Raw genomic sequence first — 27,405 nt, forward strand, 5'->3', positions numbered from 1 at the left:
TTTTGTAAATACATTTTATAGCAGAGTATCCAGCCAATCAGTCCACGCAAGCCCAGTGTCCCTGGAGCCTCCTCAGCAGCCATCTGTGAGTGAAGCAGAGAGAATAAGCAACAGGGAGTTTGGGAAGTCTGGAAATGCTGAATCAAATCTGCACTGCCAGCTGCAAGAGGAGAAAAGTAATACTTGATGGCCTGGGAGTGAAAGGAATAAAAGAATAAGTCGAAAAGAACACCTGCTTTTGATATAATGAGAAAATAATGCATAAATGTTGGAATGCCAAGGTTTCTAAATGGAGACACTTGCAAAAAAAGGTTGAAATGTCTGCTTCCCTTTTTTTCTCCTTTCCATCACAAGGCTAAGCAGTTTTATAAAACATGGATACAAGTGTAGCCAGGACTGAATTATCATGAGCAATGCAACAATGGGAACTTTATAAAATGAAGCAAAAACAATGCTTACAGCAACAACTGCGCCCTCTTCTAAATGAGGGAACTAAATGATTGACTGAGTGACCGACTGAGGGAGAAATGGAGGCAGTAGGAGTGGAGGGAGGGAGGGAGTTGGGGAGAGAAGGAAAAGACTGCTCTATCATCTCCTTCCAGACACCACTGGGATTTAGAGTGAGAGACAGTATAGAGCAGTGTAGAGACAAATCACTTCTCTTGACCTTTGAGAGAACAGTTACATACAGTAATAATCCACTAAGGGAGGGGGTTTGAGCTCGCCATAATATTGGGGTTTTCACTTTCGCTACAGAGAAGTACTCTTCCAACATACTGCTGAGGAAGATAAGATTGGAAGGATGGAGGCCTGAGCACTCCTGTGGAGTTCTGTACTCGCACATGTTTGTTGGTGTTTGATCTCTTGGTAGAGCTCTGGTGATTATGAGAGAATTAATTTATCTCACAGTTTCAAACCAACCAGGATGCCTCAGTGCGATTTCAGTTTAAAGATTTGTTCGAAATCAGAATCTTCCCTCCAGTGCTTTTAGCTGCAGCTTCCTCCCAGCTAGCAGTTCATTGAGATCTTGACTCACTGAAATTTCCACTTTATGTGCCATCATTAAATTCTAACTAGTGCTATAATTCTTCTCCCTTTGATTCAAAAGCTTTTCACTGCACTTTTTTTGGCATACAGTATTTGTGGGATGTAGCCTGCAGTGATGTGCAAGCAGTGTTGCAGCATTATGGGCCTGTAACTTTTTCATCTGCTACAGTAAAGAGGTTAGCATGATGGACTAGTTACTGGTGGTGCCTGCCACCGTAATGTGCACTGCACGCTGATCTACATTGTTCTGGGCTTTAAGTACGACTTCATGCCATGAGCAATTACTGGCTTTTTCACTATAGTCTGCCAGAGAGAAGGCTGAAGATGTATTGGTGGAAACAGCACCATTTCTGATAGTGAATTATTCACATCATATTGCTGTAGAAATTATTTAGATCTTCCTTTGGATTGCTTGATTCACCTTCACCGATTATTTCTAACAGCCAACTCTGACACGTGTGCTTTTCTCAGAGCCTTTTCTTGTACTGTGGGTTGGGCACAATATTAGATAATGTTTTATTACTTTATATCATTGGTAACCAACAGTATTTTCAGGCGACCTTTTCCTATCTGTCCTTTCTCACCCATTCACACACTGTTTCATTTTTTTCACTCTCCTTCCAACTAGTAGATGCTTGATAAATGAATGCAGTTTGGTTGAATGAGTTGATCTGTTAGTACCAGACACAGCAGCACCTCACCTGTTTGTTCAAAATGCATCATCTCTAATAATCATCCCTGCCATGGACACCCATTCAATATGTGGGGGATCCCTATTGGTTACGCCCTGAATCTGGGTCTAATGGTCCACAGTTGACTGGGCAGGAGGCAGGATGCCATTAAGGCACATAAAAGGTGGGATCATGTCTTACTGCATGTTCCACTGATCCAACAGGAGCACGGCTCGGTTGATTCAGGGGTACCTCATCACATAGAAACATTATTAACTGCCACAAAGACTCAAATGACTTATGAGGTTGTAAAAAAGCATCATCCTCCAGGAACGGTGTGCTGTACAACATAATCAATTTCAGGAGAGCACAAATACATGCCACTTTATTATTACAAATAATAAATGAACATTAGGCAGCTGGTAATGCAGCCAATTTGTCTTTCTGAGGGTCGCTAATGGCGCAAAACACTCTGCGTGAACTCACAAGAAAGAACTTTGGATATTTTGGCACTTTCCATTAAAAATTGAAATGCAATCAGTGTTGTAATCTTCAGCTGCAACTCTTGCTGAAGTCAATGGTGCTGAAACAACAGCCAGCCAGTTCAATCTAATATCAATCAATCACAAGAGATTGTGCTCGCTGGATGAAACTGCTGAGACAGAGAGGCGGAGGCAGGTTCTGCTGCTGGTGTATACACAGTCACTATATATTCTGCAATGAGACAAATGTGAATATGCCCCACAGCCTGCCTTTGCATTATGATTTTTACAACGAGTGTGAGAACACCACTTTGAACTCTATTTGACCTTCTATAAATATGTTTGCTTGTTCGTTAAACTGGGGATGTCCTTGTCTGTGTGCTCCGTTCGCTGCCTATGCTCATTAAATATCCTCTCATCAGGTCTCAGGGTCATGGACACTGGGCAGAGCCGTCTGAGTTGTCTGTGGTGTGGAATACCAAAAAAGCCCTGTCTGAGTGTCAGTCAGACAGCCACACCTTCACAAACACACACACACACACACACACACACACACACTCACCTCTAATGAAAGAGATGAATTATTACTCTGTGTCCAAAGTTTCACAGAAAGTGACGTTAGCAAGAGCAACAATAAAGCTGTAGGCTACCTCACATCCACACAGAGAGGGGAAGGGGGCTGACTGTATGCCTTGGGTTCTGCATACATTGTGTAGTATAGTCTATGTGTGTGTGTGTGTATGTGTGTGTTTGTGTGTCTGTAAAAGGGAGGGTAGAAAGAGAGAGAAACTGTACACACACACACACACACACACACTGCAGCCCTCCTTCCCCCTACGATTCAGTGGCTCAGTAAAGCCCAGACGGCGTAAACAAGATTTATGTCATTTAATTAAGCTTTTGTACAATTACCTTTATTTACAGCTGCATGGAGCAGGCAATGGGGAACTCATGGCCATGTGAGCCAAACAGAGAGGTCGTAATTTCTGTCCTTTACTTCTCATTGTTCCTAAGATATGAGAACAACACTCCTGAATATGTAGTGTGCATGTTTTGCTTGGTGGGGCTGCATATTTATATTCATCACAAATCAGTTCTTCCTGTGTGATAGCAATTATATGTAATTAATTCAGTGTCTAGATATCCTATAGATTTTGTTTTGGGTACACGAATGGCCAGTATGTTTGATATTTATAGCATATGTTTGTTAAAACTATGGAAACCATCTAAATGTAAAGCTCAAAATATTCCTATATTCCTCGGGATAAATGTATCCGGAGAGTCTTCATTTTCTTCTGTTTTCATCTGCTATTAATATACATCTTCCAATCGCACCAATCTGTTCACTAATTTGAGAGGAAACGAGCGGCTGACATGTCTCATAATGGTGATTTCCTCCATCTTTCAAACAAGTGCTTCAACTTTGATGTTACAGTGCCATCTACTGACTAGTCTAAAATGTCCCAGGCTTGGCTGTTTGCAGACAATAAAATATATCAAAACATGTGATTCTGTTTACTTTGACAACAACAGAGGCCCTTTCTGACAGCTGTTCCCATCTCTGTGTCAAACCATCAGAGGACACATGGCAGTGTCTGTGTGTGCTGGCTCTCTGCCATGTGACAGACTCACACAGACTGACTGTCGGCATTGTTGTCACTCCAGCAGGATGTGACTCCATGGGCATCGTGAAGCAAGAGCCACAAAACTTCATCACTGTGGGTATTTCCCTTAAAAAATGCATCACATTACATCTAATGTGAGATGTACAAGAAACCAGAGTTTTAAGTGCATTGCATCTGTCATTAGGTACTATTTTTGTTGTTATATTTTGCTCATTGTGTTTTTTTCCCCTCGGTTTTATTCAGACAAAACATCTTTTGTTTTAAGAGTTGCAAAATCTGACCAGGAGAGGGGGCTTTACCCACACTTTTCTTCTGTACTTAGAAGCAGCATGGAGACAGGTCACAATACCTTTCTGACAGCTTTCTTGAAATTGACACCTCAAATAAACTCAAACTCAGTGATGTTAAACATATTACTGAAATCAATCTGCAGCGCTGCTTTTGCGTCTGTGCCAGTAAAGACCTCTTTTAGAGACATTTAAATTATACTACTTTCATTTACAACATCTATTTACAACTTCTACTTATAACTTCTAGTGTTGGGAAACAGCAGAACCAGTATCTCTCTCTCTCTCTTCACATCATGCCAAACCCTGCCCTCCTTAGAATAGCCTGCTGTTTGCTTTTATTGTTTGTGCATCATGCCCTTTCATCAACCTCCCTGAATGAGATGGGACATGAAACTAAGCTCAGAAATGCAACAGGCCCCAGAGGCACCGGCGGCTGAATGCAGAGCTTTACTTCTCATTATGGCCCTCATAAAGAGGCTTTTGGATGCTGCTGGCCTTGGGAGGTCCGTGGAGGAAAGAAAAAGAAAGAAAGAAAAATGAAGAGGCAGATGGAAGAAAGAAAAGAACAAGACTAGCGAATCTGGATTTTCCAGTCACAAGACAAACATAGCACAGAGATAAAGGACTGACTTTCACACAGTTCATTCAGAAATCTATCTATCTATCTATCTACACACTTTGCATGTGCAGAGCAGAAGGCGTCAGCAGTTGTCTCCTCTCAGGGCTCCTCCATATGGCCTTTCATCACAGATGAGCCTCTGTCGCTTTCATTCAGTCTCATTAGCAGTTTACACACACTCACAAATGTTTCTATATGATGCCATATTTGCAGCACATCTCTGAGAGGAAAGTGTATCCTCAGCTTACACTCTGTGTGGATTTTGAATTCATAAGCTGCCATTGTCATGGAAAGTGAGAGGGGATGAACAGCAAAAAAACCCCAAAACAGCTCCTTTCACTGCTGCAGTCAGTGTCTCCGGGCATTTTACAGTCTTTTGAAAGTGAAGGAAAGGAAGGATAAAAATAGTTCCTGTCTAGCCAGTAATGATAAAACCATATCTGCTGATCCGGAAGCTAACCATCATCCCCTTTGAAGACAAAAAGCTAAGAGCAACATCAAGAACTTCGAGCCTATTAAATCATGCACAAAACACACTACGAAAGTCTACAGGGGGAAGTTCTTGTACCCTTATTTTTGATTCGAAGACTTGAATCAGGGGTGCTGGAACAAATTCTATACTGACTGACTTTGCTGAGGAGGTACAGCAGCTCTGCAGCTGGAGTTCAGAGATGTGTGTATTTGCGAGGGGCGGTAAGAACATTAGCTAGTAAAAGTGGGGAATAAAGTACTCTTTAATTAATAGCAGCGCAAGTTTCACCCTCAAGCTATAAACTATGCCTGCTCCTGTTTTAGAAAGACCCTGAGACAATTGCTGCTGGGGAAAATACAGGCTCCTAGCTGCAGGCCTTTTCCAGTTAAAATGAGATCTGTTTAAACATCAGCCTCAGGATTATAATAGCAAGAGCCAGAGAGGCTACAGGTTCAGCTGCCTGCCTCAGTTGATAAAAACACTTCTTCACTCACATTCAGCACTATTACTGTAGCGCCTTTTATTGCACAGTGTTCTGAGAGATCAGAGTTATGCATTCATGTGTCCAATTTTGGATTACACGGTCTGGGTCAGAAAAAATAACATTGGCAATTGGCAAGATGAACAGAATAGCAGAAGAAGCTGCTTCGTAATAACTAAAGATGGCATTTCTCGCCTGTTTCTGCTGGAAAGTATGGGTTAAGCACTGAAGATGAATGGCCCTCCTCATCTAATGGTTTGTCCTAGATTTCCCCACCTGCAGTGCAGTTATTTTTCACCGTGCCGTCTAATCCACCATCCCTCTTCCACTTAACACAAAACAAAGCCTCCTACAGTGTTAGTCTAGGCAGCCCATGGGAGCTGCTCTGTTGAGACCCAAGTAACACACTTTTTATGACATCCATTCCAGGGAGCGGATTATGCCAAAAAGCTGTGGAAGACACTCACCCCTTGCCTCCAAACACTCTGCTGATTTATAATGCGATATATTCCATAATCTAAATTTGTTTTGCATTATTCATGCTTGAATGTACTTTTTTCAGCAGGATATTTTGCTTGTTATCAAGCCATTGAACGATATAAAGAGCTTCACAAGGAAACTTGATTAGTATATAGCCATTTTTGTTTTTGATACAGGCCACCACAGCTGAAGTGATCAAACCAAATGTTGCCGCCACATTGGAAAGTCAGTGTGCGACTTTATTAACAGCCACTGTCGTAATGTCACAACCAGCTGTGTAAACTGCATCTCTTGGCACGCAGAGGTCTCTTGATCATACAGTGCCCTCCTCCTGTTTCCTGCCACTGCAGTTTTGGTAAAGGCAGCAGTGCAAGGAATGAGTTACATTTCAGGCAGGAAAATGTTGCCTTCTAAATCACTAGTTGTCGCCATACTTATTATGCCAAATAATTGTTGTCACCAAAATATTGTTTTGGTGACATTGACTTTACTTCATCATTTTCTTGGGTCCTACAGACTCCATTGCTGTATGTGTAAAATGTAGTCATCTACATGTTATGATAAGGCACAACATAGATCTTCTTTTGGTAAAGAAAAAGTCATGAAAAGTTCCACATAAGAAGAAAAGAACTAGCAGTGGACATTGTGTCATAGTTGCTATACTGAACAATGAACTGTACGTTTACACACACATTCCACTACAGAAATACCAAATGGGCTGCATCAGTCACATGGAGCCAGATCAAGCAGAATTAAATAACATACACCTCAGTGTGGAACTGTGGGGGTTGGGGGGTGGGGGTGAGGGTTGAAATGTATGCCTAGGTTTCTGTAAGAGTCAACCGGGCTATGGTGAGTGGTCAAACACCATCTCCTCTGTTTTATGTGCTGAGGGTGAGGAAGTATTTGTCGCACGAATTGGACAAAGTTCTGAATTTCATGTTTGTATGTAGACAGCAGACCCAGGATAGCTGTGTCATCAGAAAACTTTGTTATCGGCAATTGTTAGCAGTGCTGCATGTGCATTCATTGGTGTCTTGGGTGAACAGGACAGGGGAACTAACGCACCCCTGGGGGGCGCCAGCGCTGATGGTCAAGGGTTCATATTTACACACACAAACATGACACTTAATTCTGGTATGTACTCATGTCAGCTTTGTGTGGAGACATTAGCAGTCACTGCATTTATTAACCCAGATTGTGTCATACTGCGGTCTGCATAGAAAGTATGAGTGAGATGGTGAAAATAACATAATGAAACATTCAGCCTGTGCAGATGTGAAAGGTGGTTGTAGTTTGCTTCATCGTAGAGGGAAAAACAATCTTGTCAGCTTGGATTCAAGGCGAATTCGGTTTATTTTTATTCCACAGCTGACTCAGTTTCTATCTGTGTATCACATCATTGAGCCCCCTTTACATTACTGGCTTGTTTGCCTGATTTACAGTATACTAAGTCATGAACGTGCCTGATGCTCTGGAAATTGATAATGGAGAACTCCTGGAGGGTGAGTGATGATGTTGCAGAGAAAATAAGTTATAAAGACACTATGTTAGGCTCCTGGAGCCTTACTATCCTATCCAGGCTCGGTCCCCTGTCCTCATCCATTCTTTATTTGTACGCAGAACAAATATCCTAAAGGTAGATGTTTGAGTAGGACAAAGGGATCTTTGTTGTGTTTGAGGAATTGCTCAGCTGTGCTTAACAAGCAGATCTTTTTAAAGACCTTGCCTTTAAAGACTACCCTGTGAGAATTAAGTGAGGTCCTTGCATCTTTACCTCTGCCCTGATTTCTCATTTTGTCTCACAACGATATTGATTATGGGGTTTGAGAAAGGATTCCACAGAAGATCACTGATGCGATGTTGCTTCAAAACCACCTCTGTGAATAATGCCAATAAAAAGCCCTGAGGTGATCAATGGTAAATATTGTAGCTGTGGGAGAATGTTATGCATATTCGACAAATGAGCCTCAGCTTGTTTTTATGGGAAATTTAGCATCTGCAAACAAACACGTGTAGTGTGGATACAAAAAAAAGTCATTAGCAAATGTTATTTATTTAAAAAGAAAAGTTAAAAAAATATGTTTAATCATGCAATGTTAAAAACTTCTGCATGAAGCTGAAGATGCAAACACACTTCACATTTCTTTACATTTTATTTTGTTTTAATGTTTATTTATGTGTGTTCTGGAAAGTAAAAAATATCTTTGAAGTGAAATGTGGAACATCAACACAGTATGTGCTTACACAATCCAGTTGCCCTACTGTAACTACACTTTGTGTGTGTTATGAGCATGACATATGTATTAGAGAGGCACAGAAATACTGACTGTTGTCCCGTCCTCTCCATGGGAGCACACGCACTGCTGTGACAGTCAGCATTGAACATGTCTTTGGGGATGCTCCATTATTTACACTGTGCCTTCCTGTGGCCCAGATGAGACATGACAGGAGCCACAGGAAGCTCATGAATTAAACAGAGGGGCCTAAAAGCACAAGGGTAGAGGGTGATGGAGAGGCCTGGGGAGACAGCAGAGCACTGGGGCTGCAGATTGCAACGCACATGTTGCCGCGGCCTGAGGGGCTGGAGGGAGGTGAGGCAGGGAAGAAGGGACATGCAGGGACAGAGGGAAACAGAGAGAGATGAGAGAGCAAAGGAAAATGTTTTCCTGAGGAAGAAGTAGAAAGAAGATGCAACAGACAAAGAGACAGAGACAAGAGTAGAAAACAACAAACGGGAATAACTGAAATTCTCTTAGGAGGGCGTAATGAGACATATAGAGAGGAGAGAAACAGCTAAAAGGGCACAGCAAATTTAGCCAGCTAGACATTAATCCCTTACTGATGCATATAAAACACAAGAGTGAAGATGATGTCATGCATTCAGTGGACAGTTAATGGGGTGTGTAATGTCTCAGCTGTTGCTCACATAGGTCGGGCAGTGAGCAGCTTCTGGTGTCAGCCTGCATGTCCGGATGGACGGTATAACCTCATTTAGGCTGTGACTCATCACCTGATGCAGCAAACCAATACACAGTAGCTGTGGGCAATAGAAGACTCAGACAATACCCTTCCTGTTTTAGCGAAGTGATAAAATGTGACTAATGGGTACAGATGTTACAGAAATGGATGTTGAAATGTGATGGTAGATGAATTTCCTGCATATCTACCAATAGACAGCGGGTTTTTACACTGTGCCATGCACGCTGTATGTTTAAAATCATACTAACTGTCTCAGGATTAACCCAGGATGTGGACTAGTGTGAATTTGTTTGTGTAATCTCATACCATGCTTGTATGTCCCCCCCAACACACACGCACACGCACACGCACACGCACACACACACATGTATGTGTTTTATGAGTCTGATATTTGTAAGTAACTTTTTACAGGAAGTGCCTCTAATGACAGCCCCTTTCATTGGCCCCCAGGGAGCTGCTGTCCATCTCTCATGGCAACACCAGACGGGAAAAGGAACCGCCCAGACCATTGGTGCCAGGGTGATATCATCTGATCATCACCCTCGAACATGGGCGCTGAGCCACACAGTGCATTTTCATATAGTGGAAGGTCTTCATCCTTTACTTTCCCCTTTTATATTCAGGGCATTTTATCTGCAAATATTAATCCTGCAGAACAAGTGAAATTGGCTTGTCATATAAAATGGGAAGTTGTGAGCATTATATATCTGAATGGGTGCCAAGTGAATTAGGCTTATTAACTTGAATCTGTAAAATCTTTTTTTTTAACCTCAAGCTGAATGTAGCTTCTCTTATTGATGCAGTCCATTAGTTGTAATAGTATTCTGTCTGTGGAGTATCAGTTGTCCTTCTACTTGTGCTTGAGTGCTCTTTATTCCCTCAAGAGCCCATCTGGCAAGCATCTTTTCAAACAATATGACATGGCACTACAATTCAAAATTTAGATGCAGTCATCACATGAGTTGGACATTTACACAATCATTTCAATTGTCCCTGAATTTACATCTACATCTACTTAGAGAAGCAGTGGCATGCTAATACATTTACATTACAAACAATTTCAATGACATTGATAGATACAGCATGTAAAATAATGAAACAATCAGGTCAAATTGAATAAAGCGCTCTGAAAAGAATTCACATAACAATATGTAGAAAAATGGTGTCTCTGTGTGTTCATGTGTGAACGAGAAGGACAGAGAAATAGACAGTGGCAGCTTTGTTTTGTATGTGAGGGTGTTGACGTTTATTTCAGGAAGAAACAAAACGCTGTGACCACATGTTTCACCTAATATTTTACACCAAACCTTTTGTGCAACAGTGCTCTGTAGTAATGTGTTCAGTTGTCTTTAATTAGAATGACATCTAAAAGTCATTGCTGAAGCTACTGTGTCAGTATATATAAGATACATAATGAAGATGCAATAGCAAGAGATAGCGTTGATTTTCCAGAAATAGAATCCAGATCATGTTCACGTAGTTCAAGTAGTCAAATGTGGTGTTTATCACAGTTGGCCTCGTATCATAAATCGAAAAGTTGTGCATGAGCTGAGAGCTGCCCATTTTCTACCACCGTTTCTCTCTAGAAGTGTGACTGAGGGGGCCATGTGGTCTCTGCCCCCCCACCCCCCATTATAACACCACAACTCTGCACATATGTGCATTCGAGTGGCAGCTGCAAACTCCCCCGCTTGCCCTCTGAAAAAAGAAAGTGAAAAACAGCCCCCTACACCACAGCGAAAGTAGGAAAGCTTTTCTGGTCTGACTGTGTCTGGCTTCCACTGCGAGTGTCAGGAAAAGACAAAAACAAAGAAGAAAAGAAAAATAGTTTCTGGTGTCTACTGTAAACCAATAATTTGTAAGGACAGTCTGCAGTATTCATCTGAAAGCAAGGAAAGTCTCTCTTTTTTTGTAATTCAGTCGATGCATTACTCGCGTGAAACACACAAACACAACCTGCAGTTATCCACTAATAAAACACCACAGTGGCCTCCCCATCTGTCTTCTCCAACTCCTTTTGAGGACTGCAGGAGGTGTACGACAGCAGACTGTGCCATACCCTGCTCAACACATCAGTAATTCACTAACCCACAGAGGCCAGGCGGGCACATAATGCACATATTGAGGCAACGCCAGCAGAAGTCTCATCCGGCACCAATTAGAATACTACAAGACAAGTCGGCAAGCAGCAAAACACGTGTTAGAGTATACTGCACACTCAGACACAAACCTCATACTAGGCCTCATACTTCTGTTTCTGCTTGCTGTTTTACATATACCACAACACTCAATGAAATGTCACCTCATACACACACACATCAGATCTGTTCAGCAACAGAAGGACCTGCCTCCTCCTGCAGCATAATACATACCCATCTTGTGAAAAGGAGGAACTGAAGTTATGCAGATTTTTTGTCTACTAAACAGGCCGGATGAAATGTCACAGAAAGAAAATATTGTCGTAACCTACAAATCTAGAATTGGCAACAGAAAGTTAAAGCCAGTAATATCATGGTGCACATATAACATGAAATGCTATGGATAAATAATACACGTATTCCCAAACAGAACTGATAATTAATGCACTCTCTTGTGTGGGTTTGCCTGAGTAATTCTGTGCAGCTTTAATGCACAAAGTAGATTTTAGTATGAGCTAATGTATGTGTATTAAGAGCAAACAGTACAATACATCCTGGCACGATCTGAAGCATATTCTCAGAACTGTGCTCACTGGAGTTATTTTTTCAGACGACAACTGAAAGTTTCACGTCACATCCTGACATTCACATTGGTTATTCATGTATGACATTAAACATTTAGCATTTGGTTGACACCGGACATGGCATGGGAAGGTCTAATAAATCTCGTGAAAGTAATGTTGGATTACCAAACCCACTACTCACGAGTACCTTTGCTCACGTTATCCAAAATCCATGTGTCACTCACTGCCTTTTTTAAACTTTTATGTTAATCCGGTGAATTATTCACGCAAGTCTTGATGTGCATCTGATTGAGTAGAGGGAGAGAAGGCAAGTGGGCCTGTGCACTGATCCAGGAGCTTGGAACATACAGTATGCATTTAATGTGTGTGCTTCACCTCAGACACTCACCACTTTAGCACTTAAATGGGACACTGAGGGTTAAAGTCGGTTGACACACAGTATGAAGATTTTGCTTAAGAAGGTGTGTGTGTGTTTGCTTGTGTGTGTGTCTGTATGTGAGTAGGGTGACAGAAAAAAAGACCTGAGAAAGGAAGTCTACGTCCATGTAGCTTCTCACACTCACTACCGTGTTACAGTTTATATCTGATGTATGACTTTTAGCATATATCCTAACCACAGAGGATGAAAGACTATTGTTACATACCCAAGCCATTGTTCCTGCAACACTCTGCCCATGTTCACTCTGTCTTAAATAGAAATAAATAGAAGACAGCAGAATCGTCTTGTTAGTCAAGCTAACACAATCAAGAACCAATGACCACTTGCAATAGATCATTCATTCACATTTCCAACAGTGAGGGAGCTTATTTTATGGATCACATTAAAAGACATAAAGCAACTGCCTCACATCACACATGTCAGTAAATGCAAAAAAAAACAACCCAAAACACAGTTGTCTTCAAAGGCGTAGGAGGCTGGAGATTTTCCCATGTGCTGTCTTTCAGGGCGATGAAGTGTTATGATAATATGACAATTAATATGGATGAGAGCCCTCGGTCAGCACCCAGTCAGGCTCCTGTGGTACTCAAATCAGAGCCCATCCTCAAATAAATCTGACAACGCAGTTATGGTGAAACAGAGCAGAACAGCCAGGCTGCCCTGCCGTTCTCCTTCACACACTCCACCTCCCCTTTGTAGACTGTCAGAGCCAGCATCCCCCTCCCTCCCATGACATACATGTAGAGATTCAGAGATGATGGCAAAGACATGAAGGCATACACAGATACAGACAAAACTGCAGAATACACATGCACACATGGGCTGAACTCTTGAGGTTAGATTTTGGACTTGATTATTAAACCTCTACAGGGATGAAATCTCCATTTTCATACTCATATGTGTGCCATGCACACATACAAAGTCAGTGGTTGAATTTAAACATGGTAGAGAGTGTTACTCCACCTCTCAGCAGGTATGAAGCTGGCCCTCTCATGTCATCTGTCTGCCAGAGAAAGAACATTAGCTACATCCTGTCTGCAATCTCATTATGCTCAATCTGGGAGGGTCCACAGAACACAGCCACACTGCCACACAGAGACAGAGGATGATCCCAGTCCTCCAAATTACACCACCATATAAGGCCAAATTGAACTGGGAACTACTGGACCTAGCAGCAATAAAGCCTAAGGCATGGTCATACAGTAAATGTAGGGGCAATGATGTCTTGATGAAAAAAAATAAGATCAGGCTGCCACTTCAATAGCTTACTTAGAGTGGAGTGCCCTACGTGCTCATTGAGCATGCTTAAGTGTATTACTAGTGGACTAGTGGTGGTGGTGTGTTTTTTTTGCATGTGTTTCTAACTGGGTTTTTGTGCATTTAAAGTGGAGTGACTCTTATTATTATTTGTCAAGTAAATGTCTACCTTTAGATTTCACAGTGCCCTGACCTTCTATGTCACAGGTCAATGGAGAAGCCTGTGCTTTAGTGGCGAACACAGGTGTCAACTCCCTGAGTGACCAACAGGAATGCAAGGTGTGCTTCCTCCTGAGTGGCAGCACAGTTTTTCACACCCTGGCCTGTCCACCTCTGTAATAGTGCATGTCAGTAGCCGTTCGTCTCGAGAGGACCACTCAGAACAGGGAGAGTGACGGAGAAGAGGGGGTACTAGTAGCTCGTCACTCACATTGGAGAACACTGCAAATCAGCAAATAGTTGGATACACAGATGGTGAGTGGCAGCGGATGGCATCCAGTTCTGTTTAACAACCTTATCTATCTATCCAGACTTCCTTTTTTACAGTGCCAGTTGCTATAAGACGGTCAGTGTGGAGGTGAAATGGTGATGGCAGCTGCGCCAAGGACAAAACTTGAGATGGTGGGTGGAGAACGGTGGCCCATTAGCTGCTCAGTGCTATGTTAGCTCTATCAGGGCAAGGTTAGCCCATGGCTGATGTACTGGAGCCTACAAATCAACTTCCCAGCCTGAAAATGACATTTCAATGTTTGAATCTAGATACCATTTGGTTGGTTTATGTCTACTGAGTTTGATGGTGTATCCCGAGTTTAACATTACCTTTTGGTAATTAAAAAAGGACAAGTTTCTTTTCAGATGCTGTTCAAATGAAATAATGCCAAGAGGGACAATGTGAACAAAATAAGTACTTAAAATAAAGTGTGAAAACCTTTTTTGTGGTGGCTAAAACCGAATCTACTACCCACAGACATCAGCAGACATTTGTTATGTTCCCTGGTGACGCTCTGCCAGCCATGCACTGTAGCTATCTAAGCCCTAAATAGATTCAGTCCCATATTGTTCTCCCAAAATAAAGGTAAACACCCCAAACAACAAAAAAACCTATCAATTCAATTCAGCTTTATTGGCATGAATGTCAAACAACAATATTGCCAAAGCTTAAAATATAAAACAAAAGAACAATTCATTTCATACAGTTCATTAAATAAAAATAAATAAAACAGTAAAAGTGTGTGTTTGTGTGTGTTAAAAATGAAAACTACAAAAAAATAAAAATAAAATAAAAATAGTACATCTAAAAATTAAATAAATAAATAAAAATAAAACAGTAAATGTGTGTGTTAGAAAATAAATATATAAAAAAGAAAAGAAAAATATTAAAAATAAAATAAATCTAAAAACATTAAACGTGCTGTGTGTGTGCGCGCCATAGATCTGTAGTATGTAAATATCAAGTATCAAATGTAATATCTAAAAAAACTAACAAACAAATAAACCCATTAAGTATTTATGGTACATGAATAATTTGAATTTTCATTTACTTTCTGACTGCAATGTAAGTAGCCACTCAGTATCTGTGAGAGTCTATCTAACAGACTGCAGTAGCCAAATAAGCAAAATTAAAATGGATTACTCAGTCCAGCTACAATTAACAACGAGATTTCAAAATCAGAGTTATCTTTAGCAGTGTGTCAAAGTGATAAAAAAACAAAAAAAACAAACTCCCACTAGACCATATGCATATTCCATTCGTCATCAGCAGCCAGGAACAAAGAATGAATTGTATGTAAACTGCCAGGCTGGGAATACTAAATGATGTCAATCCTGTTCAAGAGGAGGAATCCTTGGATTGAAGCAGAATAGCTCAATCAATAAAATTTTGAGCTACAGCACAAACAAAAAAGATTTTCTCAGTTACTACTTTCAGTTCACGGTGTACCCATTACTTATCACACAATCCAGAAAGAGTGCATGGCTTGTTCAATATGGTTGATTGCTGCAAAGCAACTGTGCATATTGCTACACAATATAGATAAGTGGAAAATATGCAACTAGTCCAAGTATCTAGAAGCCTGGTTTTGACAAACATACGTGCTGCTTTTCTAAAAGCACATTACCTCCAGGTCTGTTTTCTGCAGTTGTGGTTAACAAAAAGGCACGTAAATAAATCATTATGAAGTTATATTTTAAGCAATTAATGTAGTTTAAGACCAATTAAGATACAAGTCCCATTTCTTACTGATTGAAGATGTCATGGATTGAACCGGTGCCGCTCTGTGTTCACTTGGCTGTGTCTGCTCGGTGACTGTAGAGGAGAGGGAGAGGGAGAGGGAGGGGAGAAAGAGCAGCGCAGCAGCGGGCAAGCCACCAGCCCCGAAACACAGATATAAAGGCGAACTTAGCTTGTATACGCAAAAATAATTTACTTTGGTTTACGGCATGGTAGTTCGCCTAGAGCAACGTACCGCTTTGGGGATATAGGCGATAGGGCCGGGTCGTTTGTGTACTGTACTCGACAAGGCTGCAAACTCAGAAGGAAAGAAAACAACAACACTGGGGAAAAAAGAAGACGGGGGTTACACACAACAGTGACAATAAAACAACACTCCCCGACAAGTGGTCTGCCTGGTGCCGAGGGTTAGGTCCGAACAGAAAACAGGAAATATTGGTGAATTATATTCTATCTGAAACATTTTAAATGTTTGTTTTCAGATAAGTGTTTCTGTGTGAACTTTAAACTCAGGAAACAATGAAGACATAGCGAGCAAGAACTCATCAAGTGTCTCGAAGCTGCTAGCCATCCTGCTAACGTTAGCTTGGCTATCTGGCAGCGAACGAATGCGAGGTAAAGCTAACGCTCGCTAGTGCAGCCCAGTAAGCTCAGTTAGCTTGTCGGCTAACGGTAGCTGGCTAGCTAAACGCGTTTTTGAGAAACTTTTGGTGTTGTTCCCCCGGAGCCCAAACACTGAAGGAGTATTGTAAGAACAGAGGGGAAGGGCAGGTTCCCTTCTGGACTGTATCCCCTCTACATATTTCCCTTATATGATGGCTGCGGAGGTCAGCAGTGAGGATACGGGCTCGGTTACGACAGGGACAGGGGTGGCAGGCGGAGGAGGCCCGGAGACGGCCCCTTTTCCCTACTATCCCAAGTCGAGAGGAGTGCGAGTCAGTGATTTGGGACAAGGACCACAACCAACCCTCCGCCAACATTCAAACACCTCTCCGGACTCACTTCCCGACATGAGTGGGATATATCTATCTGGTGGGGATATGACCGGACCAATGTTCCCAACAGGGAGTGGCGGAGCAGGAGGTGGACATTCAGTTTTCCAAGGAACAAGCTCAGGGACCGTGGGCGGCATTTGCTGCTCTCCCACTTCGGAGGGTCCAGCTAGTGGGATTTCACCCACATCAACAGGCCCGGATGGGCCCAGTGTCTTCCCACCACTGCCACCACCTCCTCCACTCCCAGGCTGTGGGGGTCTCGGCGGCACTATGGATGAAAGCGACATGCAGGATGGACCGGAATACGAAGAAGAAGAGGTGGTGTTCCCCCTCTCTGCACCTCCCACGAACCAGTAAGTATAGCTTACAACAAGTAAAAATGACGTCTTGCCCATTGACGCCTAGAAATTATCATTTTCACGCATCCTGTACTTCTTGTTGTTCGTTTCCTTCCCGCCGTCAGGTCTGAATTATATGTAGTGGTGACTGGTGCTTCTCAAAGCTATCGTCAGTTATGATTTACATTACATTACAGCCCACAGTCATCACTCCTTAACAGTTGTGGCTATGTAATAATCTCAATCTAACATGTTACTTATGGTCTGCATATTTTTTTACATTTGCAAACTTGTAATACTTTTTTGGAAGAATCAAAATTACTCAGATGGAGTTGAATTTGTAGCAGAATATGCGATTTTAGGACACTTTGAGTCTTCTTTAAACAGTCAAAGTCAAATTGTTTCATTGAATTGAAGCACCCCTATTCAAAATGAAGCTAACAGGACAGTATTAGTGTCTGTTTCATATGTTGAATGCAACAATTGGCCTAACAAAATGAAAAGGATTGAACAAAATAATTGCAAACTTTTCACGTTTTATATTACATACTAGAGCGGACTAAAAACGCAAGACACTTAAGTTACAAAGCCTAAATCAGTCATAAGTCTTTATTACTTACTTCACTCTGGGTGAGGTCAGTGCATGTTATCTAGGTAAGCAACATCTTTATCTTTTCCTTTCCTATTGTATCAAAAAACAGTTGTCATACCTGCATCATGGCTTCTGATCACAATTGCCCACAACTGTATGGTGTTGACTTAAGGTGCTGGAAACACTTGCATGGATGGACCTGCCATTCAGGGGATGCTCAAATACTGTCCTTCCAACTTTGTTAATACTATATATTCTTCATCAACCAAATGCTTAATTTTGATTAGTTCATCACCAGTTACTTCTTCACATTTGCAGTCTACAATAAGGTTAATCAGTTCTTTTTAGGCTAACTTGTGATTGCTACATTGTCACATTGCAGCCCCATAAAGATTAGTATGTCACTGCAGTAGTAGCCAAATTATTTAGGTATTGTGTAGTATTTAGGGTTTGGTGTCGAGAACCGGCTCCAAGTTGTAATCGTGCCAAATTTCCAAGAAACATAGATTCACATGCATTTCAAGTCTGCTTTTCGGTTCCTTACTTTTTGCATATTTCAGTCGTGTTCCTGATTGAACTGCAGGGAGCATTTTACCGTCCATAAAAGCCAGGACTTGCAAAGCGGACCTAACGTCACATCATTTGTTATGCAGTATGCTAACAAAGCATGTGAGAAGAGAGCACTTCTGTTTACATTCATGGACAATTGCGGAATGAGTGAAGCTAATGCTCAAAAGTTTGGCTTAGCTTCACTTACAAAAAGAGCAAGCAGCAAAATGCAATACCTGCACTAAGGATATTTCATGCAAAGGAGCAGACACCTCCAACACGATGAAGCATATAGTTTAACACAGCGAAAATCTGAAGGAATGCACAGTGTTCAATGTTTTGCAGCCTCCCAGCTACAATGATGCCCCAGATACAGCTAATGCTAACAGTAGCAACGTCTCACGCTCAGGTACACAACACAGGTTAGCTGACCTTTAGCTGACCTTTAGCTGACCTTTAGCTGACCTTTTATTCCAATATATATTTTTCTTAGATGAGTCCCCTGAGACATCCCTCTAATACAGAAACTCCTTTCACTTTAGCCATGAAGGGGAAGATAAGCAAGGAGAAGGTGGATGAATGTCACCGAGCTGTGACAAGATTTGTGACGAAGGCGTTGGAATCAGAACCGGGATTTGATAAGCAGTACTTGAATCGATAAAATTGAAATGATACCCAATCCCAGTAGAATCAGTGTTTCTCACAGAATTACAGTGTATCTGTGGTGCGTGCATGATCATGCTTTGATTCAGATATTGCACAAAGAGGATGGGCTATTCACAGACGGGTCAATTGTCAGTAGCGGCTTTCACACTGCACTATTTTCCGGGAGTATTGCACCAATATGTTGGCTCCCTGCGCTGTATGAAAGGTATGGAGCTGAAAAAGGGGGTCTGATTTGATCTGCCTCTGAACCGGGAATGTTGGTAGTATGCATGCAGCTCTACAATGTAATACAAGTTTACCTATTTTAAATAGTAAAAAGAAAAATCTAAAATCAATATGTGGCAGTCAGTATTGATATTGTGGCGAGCCGCTGCAAATAAATCAATGTGTGTGAAACACTGAGTATTGTGCTCTGTCATGCTACATAGGAAATAGAAAATCTGAAGTTCCTGCTTTGATGCACAATTGTCTACTAATGGCCAATTTACAGACCTCTGATTTGACTGACATTATGTGTTAGATATATATGTTTTTTTTGTGATTAGAGTGAAACAAGCATACAACCGGGTATATGTAAACATTATGATTGCAGCAGTGAAAATAAACCCCAATGGTTGTATTTTTAGAATTATATCTAATTATAGGCATTTTATGAATTTATCAGGCATGCGCATAAGCACATGTCCAAACTCGTGTGTGTGTGTGTGTGGTGGTGTTGTAATAACCTAAATACAGCCCTCCCATTTGTTACATTCTTATTAGAGAACTGCTGAGCTTTGTCATTTCTGGCCCTCATACTGTAAGATATGGAGGTGACTGGGCCTGGAGTGTGGATTCAGCTCTTATTTTAGGAACCGCTCTATATCTCCCTGTCAGATTACAGAGGAAGGGGAAGGCCAGCATTTCACCAGACTTGCATGTACTGGTAATGAACAACTCTAAATGGAATTGTCTGCACTTGAATCCACGTTCTTACATATAGTACTACTATTGAAGTAGTAGTTTTGCCAAGGGAATACAGACCTCTTCGTGCATTGGATTCAAGTTTATCAACCTGCAGGGTTGCCAGTGAGGCAACAGTTGTCACTTGTGCATGAATGGCATTGATTTTAATTTTTTCACAATGAGAGACTTGTTAGTCAAATGTTTCTCTGCCTCGTTCACCAACACATAACTTTGCACGCTTGTGAGAGTCAAAATGAATCTACTCACTTTCTCACTGTAGCCAACTTGAGATGCTTTACTCAGTGGAGTTGTGCAGGGCAGCATCCACAACTCAAGCATTTTCTGTATTTTGGCTTTGTGGTTTTGGTGAATTTCTTTTAGTAGTGATAAATGCACTGGAAAGCTGGACCACATTTCTGTTTCTGTCAGGGCTGCAACTAATGATTATTTTCGTAGTTGACTAATCCATTAATTGTTTATTTGATTAGTCGACTAGTCACGATTATTTTTGTCACCCACTAACCCTAATTAAACCATTAAACTAATTAAATATCTTTCAAGTGAATTACTGATCTCCAACACACAGCCTAACTTGCTAACGTTACCATTAACTGAATGAGGTTTTCTGTTCTGAATGAACACTAGTTTCAACGCCAGGGATAAAATAGGGAAGAAGACAAGACGGGCGAAGATACTCCTATAATTCACTGATTTATTATTGCGCTTAACATGTTTCTAACACAACTAAAAGAGCGTTCTCTTAGCCAGCACCTTCCATGAGACCTCAAAACCAAGAATGCAAATAACTATGCTGGCTTCTCCAAGATAACAGCCAGGCTTTATGACCCAAAACAATGAGTTCACAATCTGATTCATTGCCAAGTAGGTTTTGACTTTAAAACGTTTAACTTTTTAGCAAAGATTTTGCTTTGGAACTATATAAAATAAAAGCACATTAAAAGCAAGTACTGTTACCACAACTGTACACTAACAATGTAATGTCTATTTAGAAAAATAAAGCAACAGCCCCCTTTCATAATACTTCTGTAGTTTATTTTTCCAAAGTGCTTATAAGTTTTATAAGTGGCGAATGTTCTGTAGGCTACATCATGAGCCAGATGTTTCTTTATTTACTTTAAAATGTTAAACCATTACTCAGATTGTAACGACACAATAACAGTGGTACGAAGACTGAATCTATCTTACAGTTGTGGCCTGTACTCTGTCGTTGCTGCTCTGTCATTGCTGCAGCAGTGGTCTGAGTAACTGGGACCAGTGGGCTCTGTGGGCGTGACTGGCCGGCTGGCACTGCTAACCTCGTGGGCACTTGTGGAGCTTCTCAACCCCGAAAATGTTTGAGCACATTTTTGATTTGCCATCAACTTTCGTAAAACTACCAGTATTCAAATTCTACACAACTGATGACTCAAAACCTCTCATAAGTGTATTTAGTGATCAAACAGCGTAAAAAACGTTCTCCTATTAGCCTCTTTCTCCGCTTCTTTCCGCTTCTCGCATGAATACTACTTCTTCGCGAGTAGTCTTACAGTCATGGCAGACAGTGGAACCAATACTGCCCCAGCCCTTCCTGTAGTGCGTTGCAGTTAGAAATGAACAACTAGAAATGTTCTTAATTAGAAGATTGCTATCTCTCCCTTAAAAGGCATCTTTGTAACGATGCGTCAACAATGAAATGTCACGTCGACAAATTTTTATAAACGTTGTCGATTATGTCGACTGTTCGTTGCAGCCCTAGTTTCTGTCTATTATTAGTCCACAATTTACCAATACATGTTGTGTATGACAGTGTTTATCAAAATGAGGCCTACCCTTATGGCCTTTGTGGATATTGCACTTTGTCCAGTTAAAACGGAAGGATGTAAAGCTGTCGAAGGATTGTGACATTCTGCTATTATGTACTATATTCTTTCCAAGGCTTACATTTTTTTAAAAATAGTTTATTGTTATCAGAGAATGGTACCCAGCAAACATCTGGTTAAAAACATGCTTAATGTACATACAGATATGTGTGCTGCTCATGAGAACACCTGTCATTGGTAATATAAGCAAGGCCAGACACAGGCTCTCCTAAACGCTAGGTCTTCATTCATCCTCTTGTCTGGCAGTGGATGCTTGTCAAGAATAGACAAGTTATAAGGTGCTGCTTTTGCCTTGAAGTGATGAACCAGTTAAAAGCAAGGGTTTGTCGCTCTTTAAGGATGTACTACTGATCCATTTTCAAAGACTGGGCTGACATGTTGACCCTCTGCAAGGTTACTGTCTCATGCAGTGTTGCTGTCCTATAGATGCCTAAACTAATATACTGGGATTCAGGCAAAATGCATCACTGTCATGGACTGAGCTGGATGTTTGACCCAGAGGCAATAAACTGAAACTTGTGGCTACATTTGATGGCATAACCTCATCTTCTCTTGTGTTATATTATGTATGTGAACATTCAGTGTATGTGGAATACATGAATACAGGTTTTTATTCTTTTATTTGTGAAGGACTTTTTTTCTCACTGTGCCTATATTAGCACATACCAGTGGCATATCTACCATTTACAGCAATGGGTGTTATATTAACAGCTGACTACTCTGACTTCCCTGAATGATTCTCAATCTGACCCTGCCTCAGCTGTGTATCTAACTGTGTATGCCTTCTGTAATCAGGCTCCAAGACTGAGCTTGTATTCCTTGTGTTCCTTTGAGATATTTTAGCGGCCTGCAAAGTACATGTTGGAAGAGTGACAGTGCACAGTGACAGAAAGCTAAACTTGGCACATTTGCAGAGCACAGTGTTCGTGAGAAAGAGAGACAAACAGCAGTCCTATTCATTCACACCTCTGTACAACAGTGTGTCATTCATAAATAATGTCTGCAGCACTGCAATAAGAATCTCACACTGATGATAGCTTAATGAAGAGGCGAGCGTGCAGATGTCAGGGGGCCCTAATAGTGTGTGTTCCTGCAGCCATTAGAAACTCTCCAGTCCAGTGCCTGAGCTTAAACAAACAGCACGTTGGGAAACGAGTCGCTGATTTTGAGTTTCCACGAGGATTAGCAAGGATTTTAAGTCATGAAGGGTTTCCCTGACGAGGTGGTGGTAGGAGGAAGGCGAATAGGGGGAAAGAAAAGTTGGATTTGAAGATCAGTGGCTGTGTTAATGAGTTTACCTGATTTAGCAGTTGGCTGTGGAAACATCTCTGTAACTGTGGTGTTAATTGAGGACCCACACCACCTAATTGCCCTTTGTGGAGGGTAACGGAGACAATGGAATTCTGAAATGGCACAAGGATCATGCCACGTAGCTTAACAAGATTATTCCCTGATGAAGATTGTTCCCACTAGCCAAAATGTTACAGCACCTTTATAACAAAGCAAGGTGTTATTAATGGGATTGGATCATTACACAGTTTTGATGACTGGTGAGACCAGCCATTAGTATTAACCCTGTTATTTCCTGTCATACATTTTTTTAAATTACTGCAGTACTCCTAGTTGGAAAGTTATCTAGACAATTGAAGCTTATATGAAACTGTTTGCTCCTTGTCAAACAGCTGTCCCCTCAGGCTACCAACCATTACAGGAAAGGATGCGCATGCTTAAGGTTGATTTACTAGACCCATTAATTGAAATATCAGTCCCACTACTATTAGTGTAAGCTCTGCTGTGCATTGATAAGGCAAGGCCTATGGTTTCCATCCATTTTCAAAGTGTTATGCAATGTCCTGTCATGCCCTTCTAATACCCACACTGCCCTGCCTTTTCTCTCCTGCATCCTGTTTTCAAGACTTTCAAGAGCCATTCATTGTGGCCTTAACAGGATCCGCAGACGCTTTTCAGTTGTGTTTGACAATACTCAGGACATTTGACTTGAATGACTTTTCACATTTGTTAGTCCTAGGTGTGCTGAATAATAAGTTGGGTACTTTGCATTGACAATGTTCAATTGCCAGGTTAGGCTTAAGTACGATAGTACTACAGGCATGACTTCCTGCACAACAAGCATCATAAAGGTGTTTCTTTCAACAGTAATTGCATTGTTACTTGTACAAAAGAGCATAACTGAAAGCTAGTGTTGCATATTTTCATTTTATTGAGATAAACTGTCTGCCTAGTAGATGTTTGTATAACTTACTCCACATTCAGTTTGACAAGAAATTCTGGTTTACATTTTGCAGGAAGAGAATGCTCTTAAGTTGATAACCTGCTTGTAGAAATCAAAAGCACAGAGAAATATTGGATGAGTAGATGACAGTGAAGCATATCATCACGGATCTCATGATGTTATTTCAGGGAGTCTGATTCACAGGAGGAAAGCCGAGATGTCAGCTTTGAGCCCCGTGTGTCTTGCCGTGCATTAAAATATGACTGTTGGTTAGCATTCAGACTGAGCAGGGCTAAAGATGCGTGGATGGCCCTTTCCCATGTCTCCATCTGTACAATTAAAGTCCATGTGCTGTCACTCTCCTGCTCTTACTGAGCCGCAGTCCATCCATGTGCAAAGGAAAACAAAACAAATTCACAGCAGCTGTCAGGCCTGCCCAGCTTTCCACCTTTTATCTTTCCAATGTGGAAACTTGTACAAATATAAGTAAATGGTTAAGGGATCCCGATTTACATAGTAGTTGTTTGGCTGGTTGGTTAGTGCATAAACCCATACAGGTTTTTACATTAAAAGCTCTGGTGTTTGTTCATTTACTAAAAGAATGGTTGGTGTGGGGTTGAAACCAGTCTGAAATCTTGAGGGTGAGCAAGGTTCACGTCATCATGTGTTTTAATCTTTAAGCAAGGTTAAAGCCAGTTGTATAGAAAGTACTCTCTAAGGCCAGTGCAATGTCACGTTGTTGTCTGGTATGTTTCCACCAAAGCATGTCTGTGTATTCGAGTGGTCATGGACAAGGCATAAATGTGTGTACATACTGTCGTCCGTATGTGCAAAGATGCCACTCCCTACCCTCGCTGTCCCGCTCATTCAAAAACCAATAGGCAGCGTGCTCAGGATGCGTGGCTTTATGAGGGAGAAAGAGGGATGGGTAAGAGAATGATAAAGTCAGAGCAGGATGGAGTGGGAGCAAACAGTACAGGACTTCTGTATGACTCAGTCTCTAAAAGATCAACTTCTTCAGAACACTGTCTAAATGATAACGGAACCAGATGTGATCCTTCAATTTTCCTAGAAGTAGTTAGCACAACTAAACGCATGCGGGGTGGTCCATCTGCATCTCTGCATTCTCCTGTTTATTTTATTTTCATGGATGTTGCTCATTGACCCTTGCGACGGGAGATGACTCTATCGGGGCAGCAGCAGGGTCACATAATCATGCCTTGTATGGATTTAGAACTGCCTTTGCTCTGCTTTGCACGTTGGAGCTCACAGCTTTTGCCTGGCCAGCAACAATATCATTGGAGTGGGTGCACCTTGTGAGACCAAGGGACACAGGAGGGAGATGCAGCAGAGGGCGAACTCGGCGTAAGTGGGGCATCAGACCGCACCGCAACCTTAACCTTGTCTCCTTTAACAATGGGTTTGGTAGAAACATCTATTTATTTATTTTAGGATTCCAATTTTGTTGTAGCTGTTAAAAATAATGTTTGTTACAAAGGCAAGCGCGCGCGTGTGTGTGTGTGTGTGTGTGTGTGTGTGTGTGTGTGTGTGTGGTTCATTAACTTCATATTATGCAGAGTGCTTTCTTCTGTGTGAGATATTTTAGCCAACTGTGCTCATCTGACTTTTCAGTTAGACTAACACAGGACATCTACTATAGATCTTTTTGTGCCCTTATCCTTTGTGTACTTTTCTTGGAAAAGTGTTTACTGGATAGTCAAACACTTTGATGAGATGATGGTATAACATGCCAATTTTGTCTAATCACATCATTCAGTGATCTGACACACTGTTACTACATGTGTTACACATGGTAATATGTGATGTCAGGACATCCTAATGGAGCATAGTGGTTCAGTTTAACAATGTTACCGGGGCATCTAAATGTATGTCTAGAAAACATGTTGGATTCCGTGCACCGTAAAAAGACAGCAGCTTCCCCGAGGGACATTGCAAATGTACAGTGATTGAATGTTTCATTACCTTTTGATACTGATGAGGGCTGACAGTACGTCTGTGGAGATGTTTGAGTACAGCTGCATCCATCAAGACGGAAGAAGATAAAGAAGAAAGACAGAAGCTGGAGAGAAACAGCCCACAAAAGAGCTTAATGAGAGACAGACAGACTGACGGAGACACGAGGTCCACTTTGCTCAAGTCACAGCAATCTGTGTCTGTTATGTTTTATTGACCCCTGGCAAAGAAAAAAAAAGGCCTATGGGAGTATATGCATATGCTTGTATTGGTATATTCATGAGCTTTCTAAAATACCCAAATCAGGAGTTGATTGCACATTAATGCCCAAACGACACAAGCAGCACATGCTGTTTAGGTTAAGAGTTTATTTATATTGCCACATTTATATTGCTGTATAAAAATACGTCTGTGTTTAACAGCTGTTGCCCACTTAATTAATGATCATTTGCATACCGCCATGATATGCACTCACATATTTTCTTTTCTGCAGTTACAGCAAAAAGTAGGCGAGTTGTGTTCCATTTATCCTCTAAAATAAAACAACTTCAGTGACAAATTGTAGAATTAAAAAGATTTATACATATTCATCCAAGTATTTAACTTCATTACTTTGTGGCAACAGTGCTTCTCTTTTTCTCAGGAAAAGCCTTATTATCATATTGTATTCTGCAAAATGTATTTTGGCATCTTGCCCAGGCTCACTAGGCTTGGGCATGTTCAGTTTCAGCAGCGTGCAGTAATATTGTTTTGAACAGCATGACACAATTAGCTGAACTGTGCACATAACTTAACCTACCCACTCATATACTCACAGAAACAGCTGATAGGATTGCCCCCTTTCTCATGATGAATCAGCATCCTGTGTGAAAGTGAAGTTCAGGATGTGGGCACTGGAGTGGTGAAGGATGACACTGTGGGTTACTCACTCATTTAAGCAGTTCGAAACACATTTTGGTGCGGTGTCACTAACAGGTAGTTGTGACTTGGTTAGTGTAGAAAGCGCCTGTCAATTGCCACGCATGTGAGTTGACACTATGCCATGCATTAAGATCTGTGCACACTTAATCCATTTGCATTAGTTAGTCTGTTTTAGTTGCCTGAGGTGTAAGTGTAAGCAGAGAACCAGGACGTCACTGTGTTGCTCTTGTTCATGTACTGACATGAAAGGGCATTCCTCAAGCTGATAGTAGAACAGTATCCTATAACCTCAGGCATGGCTTATGCTATAGATAGGTGTGATGTACAGTATAAATACTTGTTTAAAAACACCACATTTTATTCTCTGACTCTGTCCTAAAGGTGCAGATACCATGATGTCAGGTGTCTGTGTTAGATGTACGGTAAACTAAATCAACAAAGCTACGTAAATAATGCAGATGACCTCAAGGCACTGTACAACAACAAATCCACATGGCTGAGCTTGCTATGGCAAC

At 41.3% G+C, this 27,405-nt stretch overlaps 1 protein-coding gene and 1 long non-coding RNA gene across 2 annotated transcripts in view; one reads left to right on the forward strand and one right to left on the reverse strand.

The window, feature by feature from the left end:
* On the reverse strand, positions 1 to 27,369 carry LOC123960426. The gene is made up of 4 exons (XR_006822520.1): positions 27,282 to 27,369; positions 26,785 to 26,862; positions 25,979 to 26,075; positions 1 to 83 (listed from the first exon to the last, which is right to left on the reverse strand). It is a non-coding gene; the product is annotated as an uncharacterized LOC123960426 (long non-coding RNA).
* Positions 15,913 to 27,405, forward strand: part of rasa1a (RAS p21 protein activator (GTPase activating protein) 1a) — a 27,648-nt gene continuing 16,155 nt past the window's right edge. The window contains exon 1 of the mRNA XM_046035082.1: positions 15,913 to 17,145. Within this exon, the coding sequence (XP_045891038.1) occupies positions 16,610 to 17,145 (536 nt within the window). The 5' untranslated portion in view covers positions 15,913 to 16,609. The remainder of the gene's footprint in view (positions 17,146 to 27,405) is intronic.

This window comes from Micropterus dolomieu, linkage group LG21 (genome assembly GCF_021292245.1).
Source record: "Micropterus dolomieu isolate WLL.071019.BEF.003 ecotype Adirondacks linkage group LG21, ASM2129224v1, whole genome shotgun sequence".
Classification (NCBI taxonomy): domain Eukaryota; kingdom Metazoa; phylum Chordata; class Actinopteri; order Centrarchiformes; family Centrarchidae; genus Micropterus; species Micropterus dolomieu.